We start from the raw sequence: 8,498 nt of genomic DNA, 5'->3' as shown, positions 1-8,498 counted from the left end.
TGGGTAATGTCATGCAATTTCCCTCCCCTTACCTAAAGGATTTTCTACATTATATCCTGTCGTGGATATCATGTTCTGCTTGCCCTTGGGAAGGATATACCCCTGAAAGGCATGTTTAAACACATTTTCCTTTCCATTGTTCTGTTTAATTTGATAATCATATTTTCCTTTCCATTGTTTGGTTTAACCTTTCTTGTGGTCTATATGATCTAAGCAGTAATATTCTCCTGCTTATGTAAACACCTCGGTGTACAATTCTGTCAGCAAGCCCCTGTTACTATTGTTGATGACATTTCGGTAGCCACCGATGGATGAGAACCTTGCCTATTGGTCCGCCTCGTTAAACGAGCAGGAAAATGGTTCTCTTTGTCCCTCGCCCTTGGTACCAACGTTGTTGCCAACATAACTGACAGGCTACCCTCTGACATGTCTTGCTATCATGACCGTGTAAGATGCCAACTGCCTTCCTACTTTTAACCACATGGTGGGCCCATAACCCACAGTTCCACAGGATCAAAACCTGACTCTCCTGTACCCCCATGTTGCCAAAGTTATTCCTCGCGCTTGATTTCGTATATAATTCATGGGTCATCTTCCTAGTAATATACTTTGGTATCAGACGCAATACTTATTCTCGTTGCTCTGGACCCCTTCACACTTTGTTCAGGCATCGAACGATTGCCTACCCGCTTAATCTTCTCATAGTACCTCCTTACTTTGCTCTCAAAATTTTCTTAAGTTTCAGTTCGAGAGTTACTTTCCGCCACCTTCCCCCGATGTTAGCTACCAGGTAGTCAACCTTGCAGAGGTCCGTTCTTCCAGAATAACCACCCTTTATTCTTTCGTAAGTACGATGGAGTTCCCGAAGAAAGGATGACGACTTGATCATGGTGAGTTGAAGAAGAGAAATGAAGACATCAACGAAAGGGATCAACCTCTTCGAAAGGGCAACCAAGACCAAGAAGAATCGTTAGAATTTCGTAACCTAGTCTTTCCCCTTTACTCCGCCTCTTAAATCTCGGGACGAGATTTCTTGTAGTGGAGGAGAATTGTGACGCCCGGATAATTAAGCTACAGCGAACCTCTGCTAATGATGCCACGTCACCTCGGCTACTGTTGATAATCTCGCGTTAGTTCGAACCCGGTTTGAATTCAAATTCAAAATTAAGCAAACAATAAAAGTTTTCAAATGTCAAACTAAGATGTTCAGAGTGAACCAAATAAATCATAAGCAATTATGGTGGAGGACCCATATCTAAATAAAATATTTAAATACACAATAGTAGATAAAACAGCGGCAAAATAATTATTTAAATGCATTTAAATACCGCACCGTCGCCCAGCCTACATCCCCCCTCGGTCCACCCCGCAAACCCTAACCCTCCACTCTCCCCACAATCCCCTCACTTCCCCCGATCCCATCTCCATCTCTCGATCTGGATCGGGCCGAACCCGGCGCCCCAACGCGCCGGAGGCGTCCCCGACTCCACGCCGGGCTGCCCCGTCACCGAACCTCCTCCCCGTCGCCGCCCGTCGCTCGATGGACGCCTCGCCTTCCTCCCCGAAGCCCCACTCGCTGGACCGCCTCGTCCCCACCGACGCCGCCCTCGACCTCTTCGTCCCCGACGTCGTTGGTCTCGCCGTTGCGGACTCCGGCCACCCCCAAGCCGCCTCGAGCCCACTGCCCCCTCCCTACAGCTTCGCGGTGAGCCGCCGTGCCGGTTGCGCCTCCCCTCTCCTCCCCCCTCTGTGCTCTCGTACTCCGCCGCGGTCGCCGCTCGCGCCGTGCGATCCGGCCACGCCCGATGCACGTACTCGCGCACCGCCGTCCTCCCGATAGCAGCGTCCGCCGTGCCCCCCTTGTGCGCCCACCTCCAGCCGCTGTCGTCGCCGTGACTGTTGCTGTCCCCTGCTGCGCCACTCTGCCTGCTGCTTCCGCCGCTGCTGTTCGCCCCACCTGCCGCGCGCGAGCCCCGCCCCGTGCTCTGCTGCACCCTGTCCTGCTGGTCGGGGCTACCAGCTCTGCCCGCCGTGGCCTTCGCGCCCCGTTGCGGCAAGCCCCGCCGTGGCCGCCGGCCAGCCAGCACGCGCCCGGGTCCGGCGACCCGACGGCCATAGCCCGTTCGGGTACCCCAGCCGGGTCCTGGCACCCGAGACCCGCGCCCGAGACCCGCAAAGGCCCCTGGGGCCTATGACAAAGGGTGGGTCCCGCACGTGGGTCCCGCACGTCAGTTTGACCCAGTCAACGCCCTGTTGACTGCTGACGTCATGATGACATCATGATGACGTCAGCATACACTATTCTGGATAATGTTGGATTTAAATAAATAAATAAAATCAGAAAATGATTAAATCTTTAGAAAATCATATAAAATAAACCGTAGCTCAGATGAAAATACTTTCTACATGAAAGTTGCTCAGAACGACGAGACGAAACACCGGGGATACTTTCCCGGATGTTTCCCCCCTTCGTCGGTATCACCTCCTACCGCGTTAGGGCATACCTAGCACCGCGTTTTGCCTCCTTATGTTTTGTGATGCTTTGTTTGCTCCGTATTTACTGTTTCTTCCCCCTCTCCTTCTCCGGTAGACTACGAGACCGACGCTGCTGCTGCCCAGTTCGACTACGGAGTTGACGACCCCTCCTTCTTGCCAGAGCAACCAGGCAAGCCCCCCTTGATCACCAGATATCGCCTACTCTTCTCTATACTACTTGCATTAGAGTAGTGTAGCATGTTACTGCTTTCGGTTAATCCTATTCTGCTGCATAGCCTGTCATTGTTGCTACAGTTGTTACCCTTACCTGCTATCCTACTGCTTAGTATAGGATGCTAGTTTTCCATCTATGGCCCTACATTCTTGTCCGTCTGCTGTGTTATACTATCGGGCCATGATCACTTGGGCGGTGATCACGGGTATATACTTATATAATCTATACATGACACCTGTGGTGACTAAAGTCGGGTCGGCTCGTAGGAGTACCCGCAAGTGGATCTTTGTGGCGGAGCGACAGGGCAGGTTGAGACCACCTAGGCGAGAGGTGGGCCTGGCCCTGGACGGCATCCGCGGTTACTTCAAAATAACACGCTTAACGAGTTCTTGGTATTTGATCTGAGTCTGGCCATTTGGTCTATACGCACTAACCAACTACGCGGGAACAGTTATGGGCACTCGACGTCGTGGTATCAGCCGAAGCCTTCGTGACGTCAGCGACCGAGCGGCGCGCGCCGAATTGGACTGGAACGCCACTAGGCTAGGTCTGCTTCCGGCCGCGTACACAACGTGCAGGTGTGCAATGGGCGATGGGCCCAGACCCCTGCGCGCATAGGATTTAGACCGGCGTGCTGACCTCTCTGTTGTGCCTAGGTGGGGCTACGACGTGTTGATCTTACGAGGCCGGGCATGACCCAGGAAAGTGTGTCCGGCCAAATGGGATCGAGCGTGTTGGGGTGATGTGGTGCACCCCTGCAGGGAAGTTTATCTATTTGAATAGCCGTGTCCCTCGGTAAAAGGACGACCCGGAGTTGTACCTTGACCTTATGACAACTAGAACCGGATACTTAATAAAATACACCCTTCCAAGTGCCAGATACAACCCGGTGATCGCTCTCTAACAGGGCGACGAGGAGGGGATCGCCGGGTAGGTTTATGCTATGCGATGCTACTTGGAGGACTTCAATCTACTCTCTTCTACATGCTGCAAGATGGAGGCTGCCAGAAGCATAGTCTTCGACAGGACTAGCTATCCCCCTCTTAATCTGGCATTCTGCGGTTCAGTCCACCGATATGGTCCTTTACACATATACCCATGCATATGTAGTGTAGCTCCTTGCTTGCGAGTACTTTGGATGAGTACTCACGGTTGCTTCTCTCCCTCTTTTCCCCCTCTCCTTTCTACCTGGTTGTCGCAACCAGATGCTGGAGTCTAGGAGCCAGACGCCACCGTCGACGACGACTCCTACGACACTGGAGGTGCCTACTACTACGTGCAGCCCGCTAATGACGACCAGGAGTAGTTAGGAGGATCCCAGGCAGGAGGCCTGCGCCTCTTTCGATTTGTATCCCAGTTTGTGCTAGCCTTCTTAAGGCAAACTTGTTTAACTTATGTCTGTACTCAGATATTGTTGCTTCCGCTGACTCGTCTATCATCGAGCACTTGTATTCGAGCCCTCGAGGCCCCTGGCTTGTATTATGATGCTTGTATGACTTATTTATGTTTTAGAGTTGTGTTGTGGTATCTTCCCGTGAGTCCCTGATCTTGATCGTACACATTTGCGTGCATGATTAGTGTACGGTCAAATCGGGGGCGTCACAAGTCTCCCAATCTACGGGCCGTGTTGTTCTCTATGACACAATGCCGACGCGTGTGTGCCTCCGACCTCTTCTTCCTTGTTGCTGTAGTGGGGGAAGATCCACCCTCCCGCCACCCACATAGCCACATCTCGACGATCCTCAGGTATAACTTCCTTCGAAAACGGCCTTGCCCTACTGCCCCAGCTCCCCATCTCGATGTATGTGGATCTTTTCAACTTCTCAAGCCCACACGTAGCTATGCTCGATCGGTTGTTCCAAAGCCCTCTAACTTTTTACTATTAGAGGTAAGGCTATTTCATGCAGTCGAATCTATGACTTGGTTCATGCAGCTGGAGCAGCCACCACGCCGAGCCACTACCCCACCCCGTGCCGTTCACCTGGATCCAAGCGTTAGATCCGAAATGGGCCCGCGACCACCACTGACCCGCAGCCGCCGCCCTGCAGGAGCACACTCAGGCCACCGCCCCACCGACCGCGCACGCCGCCTCCCCGAGCATCTGTTTTCACCCCGCGCAAGCGCAACACCTCCACGCGCCCAGGGTGCCCCATACCAGCCGGGGGTGGGCGAGAGGAGGGGGAACGAGGCCTCAGCGCCGCCAAAGCTAGCCATTCTTTGCCAGGCGGCGCCTGTCGGCGGCGGCGAGGGGAGAAGGAGGGAGGGAGTTGGAGTCCCGGCAGCTAGGGTTTCCCCCTGTCACTCGAGGGAGCGACCGGGTGGGGGAGACGGGGAGAAGGGTATGGTCTTGCAAATTCCTTGAACATTGTAGTAGGGAAGTGAATAAGGTTGCTCATGAACTCGCTGGGCTAGCTATTTTTTTCTGTGACAAGAGATTAGACGATGTAACCGTTATTTCCAATTTATAGAATTGATGATTTTTCAAAAAATAAAGATCGCAAAGTTTTGGTGAGGCCAGGACCGCATGCTAGGTGTTACAAGTTATTCTATTTTTTTATAGATAAAAGACGATAATTACAAGTTATAATAACTTTATGGAGTTAGACCAAATACACAGTTGGATAGGCCAAATCACACGGAAATACTGAATACGTTCTCAAGAGACATATCCGTCCATTTCCCGATGTAACCTTTCTGTTTTGGCACAGCGTGTCACTCTTGAGCAACTACATGGAGGAATTAGCCGTGTCCTTTTTCAAATCAAAGTAACTAAAACTGGTCTGCGCGGAGGCGCGTTGCATTATGTGGCTGACAATATTCCACCGCGTGAATCTACTCAGCAGATGGAGAAAGGTTCCAGTATAAAAACCATTCATGTCTCCAATTTTCAAAAGGCACGATACGGCTTGCCAAGAACAGCGATGTTCGTCACATTTGACGGTCTACTGCTCGTTTGACTGGAGTGAACTAATGTACGTAGATGCTACGACTACCCTGAAGAAAGTAACAGGTTGAACGAAAGCACATAATCTAATTGGAGACCGCAGGTGCTAAGCAAAGAATCTAACGGCCGGCCCAGCAGGGCTGGATCCTTTGCACCAAGGCCTGGACGGAGGAAGGAAGTTGCCGAGGCATTGCCTGTGACCATACAGTAGTCAAACGCGCGCGTGACCTCACACTGCCTGTGTCATGGCGATGACGACTTGTATATGTGCAGTAGCCATGCCTCCCTTTGCTTGCTTCCTTTGATTCGAGTATCTACTATGGTCGCCCGGTCGTCGGGACCAACTCCCGTGCTTCCATGCAGCTTCCTCCTCCGTCCGTCCTCATTGCTTTCAACATTTTCCTTACTACTTTTCCTCCCGCCCGATAAGAATGGGAGTGGCACGCAAACACCTCAACTTAATTAATTAGAGAACCCGTTCACCCTACCTGCGCCTACGCTGAAGCTTATAACGGTGAACGCTGCACAGTAGCTAGCGGGGTATCACTAGTGGTGTAGCACTGCTGTAGTTGCATGGCATCTTCGGGCAGCGCGGGGAGAGACGTGCCGGCGGCGAGGGCGGTGAACGACCTGATCGAGGCGCGCGAGGGGGCGACGAGGCTCAAGGGCATGCTGCAGGAGCAGTCGTCGGAGTTGACAGAGCTGATGGACGGGATGCTCAACAAGCTGTCCAGCGCTCTGTCGGCGTTGGACACCGGCTGCACGGCCGGAGCGTCCGCGTCCGGGTCGGCCGATGGGGTGATCAGGGCGAGGGCGGAGAGCTCGACCGGGAGGACGAGGAAACGCAGCTTCAGCAGAAGGTTAATAACCGAACTCTCTTCAGGAGCACACGGTCGATCTGAACAGTGTGTTGTGCTGATTAACTTCTTTTCTTTGGCAAAAGCCAGCTGAGTTCCTTTGATCGATGCTCATTTTGATTAGTTTGCTCATCAACCTTTATATGGCAGATTAGAAGGCTTCTCTGGCAAGCGGGTGACTGACACGCTGGTTGATGGTCACATATGGCGGAAATACGGGCAGAAAGAAATCCAAAACTCAACTCATCCGAGGTACGTACACTTGTTTTGCGATGGAAACTGGAGGAAATTAAATCATGAGCTTCGTTATGGTTTGATCTTTCAGGAGCTATTACAGGTGTACGCACAAATCAGACCAAGGCTGCAACGCCAAGAGGCAAGCCCAGATCTGCGAGACCCATCCAATCAAGTACGACGTCACGTACTACGGCGAGCACACCTGCAAGCCTCCCTCCAATACCCCAATGATCATTGCCGCTGCGAGCGACGACCGCGCAGAAAACCTCGTCAGTTTTGCCCCGACGTTTCCTCAGTTGGGCCAGGCCACTACTCAGCTGTCCTCCTCCTGGTGCACCAGCGTTGACGACGTGTTCAGCTCCTCGTCCGACCCGTTCGTGCAGGCGCACGAGCTCGCCGCCGTCGTGGGATCGGCCGGGAGGACGTCCTCGACGGTGGGGTCGGTGCCGGACCACAGCGGGAGTGGGATCGGCGACATGGCGGGAGGCGGCCAGGGTGGCGGCACGGGCAGTTTCCCGTCGTCGCCGAGCAGCCTCGGGTTCGTGGTGGGCTCTCTGGGCAGCATCGGAAATGACGATTTTTTCCTGTTCGATCCATGACAAGGGATTGAATCCTTTTTTTCCGGTGGTTCCATCCATCACTTCACTTGCATGCAAGCATGCATGCATTGCATATAGCATCCCGTGCATGATGCGTGCATGCGCATGAATCTAACCAGTGTGCAACTGTACTTTTAGATAATAACCAGTGCACAACTGATATTCTGTAGATTACAAAAGGTTGGTAAAGATCAGCATATGTATACGTACGCCAAGCTGTGTGTTTGTGCAGGAATCTGTTATAGATCGCCAAATCGAGTAATGATAACAGCGCCAGTTTACTCAAGATACTAGATCCGGACTATGTAGTTTCCATGAGCAGATCCGAAGAACATATACTGTATGAATTAAATAAAAATACGGCTTGAAATGTTGATGTATGAGGTACAGTGGAATATTGATATTTACATTTGAATTGTTGAACAAATATGTTTCTGCACAAACATAAAGAGATAAAGGTAAAAATAAATATATTGTCGCTAAACTAAAATTAAATTGGCAAAATCAATAAACCGTATATATTTTACTTCATATAGTACATGTCCATCACTAAACCAAAAAATAATTGGGTCAATACGTTGATTTCTCACAAAATAACTATTTGTGCTGTAAATCATATCAAAATTTCATATTAGGTGAATAAATAATCCAAAATTTAAATATGCAAAAATAATTAAAATAAAATAAGATAATTATTTATTTATTTGTTTGTTTCGCTCAAAAAGGCGAGTTAGGTTTTGCTTGAACTCTTCATATAGTCTACAAATAGAAATAGCTATTCTTTTAAGAACATCTATAGCCTCTATAGCCATTTTACTCGCAAAAAAAATCTATAACTATTTCAGGTGAATAAATAACCAACTAATAAATAAAATAAAATAAGGCAATTCGATGGAATGAGGCTTACCTCAACATGCAACCATGCAAGGAAAAATACCCACCACCACATGCAGCCATGCATGAAAAAATATTATTCATTACATTTATACTTATATTCAATAAATATTTTACCAATATACATAACCAAATTAACAAGTCATATGTATTTAAAAAATCACATGTTGTTAATCTAAATATTTTTATTCCATGCTATCAAATATCATTGAAATATATTAAACCGACAAAGGTACCATCTAGTCAATGAAAATATA

General features: G+C 50.0%; 1 protein-coding gene across 1 annotated transcript; it reads left to right on the top strand.

Annotated features, from left to right (window-relative positions):
* The first annotated feature begins 6,117 nt into the window (after positions 1-6,117).
* Positions 6,118-7,711, top strand: LOC123099932 (WRKY DNA-binding transcription factor 70). Its single transcript, XM_044521948.1, has 3 exons — positions 6,118-6,514; positions 6,662-6,763; positions 6,837-7,711. Exons 1-3 carry the CDS (start codon positions 6,228-6,230, stop codon positions 7,345-7,347), a joined length of 900 nt encoding a protein of 299 aa, XP_044377883.1. The 5' UTR covers positions 6,118-6,227; the 3' UTR covers positions 7,348-7,711.
* The last annotated feature ends 787 nt before the right edge of the window (positions 7,712-8,498 follow it).

This window comes from Triticum aestivum, chromosome 4D (genome assembly GCF_018294505.1).
Source record: "Triticum aestivum cultivar Chinese Spring chromosome 4D, IWGSC CS RefSeq v2.1, whole genome shotgun sequence".
Taxonomy (NCBI): domain Eukaryota; kingdom Viridiplantae; phylum Streptophyta; class Magnoliopsida; order Poales; family Poaceae; genus Triticum; species Triticum aestivum.
Note: the sequence above shows the minus strand (reverse complement) of the source record. Positions and strands in the feature narration are given on the sequence as shown.

Bases quoted from the DNA above. Each gene is read 5' to 3' on its own strand.
- LOC123099932 (XM_044521948.1), top strand. From the start codon at position 6,228: ATGGCATCTTCGGGCAGCGCGGGGAGAGACGTGCCGGCGGCGAGGGCG. The intron at 6,515-6,661 runs GTTAATAACCGA...TTTATATGGCAG, and splicing joins AAACGCAGCTTCAGCAGAAG to ATTAGAAGGCTTCTCTGGCA. The intron at 6,764-6,836 runs GTACGTACACTT...TTGATCTTTCAG, and splicing joins CAAAACTCAACTCATCCGAG to GAGCTATTACAGGTGTACGC.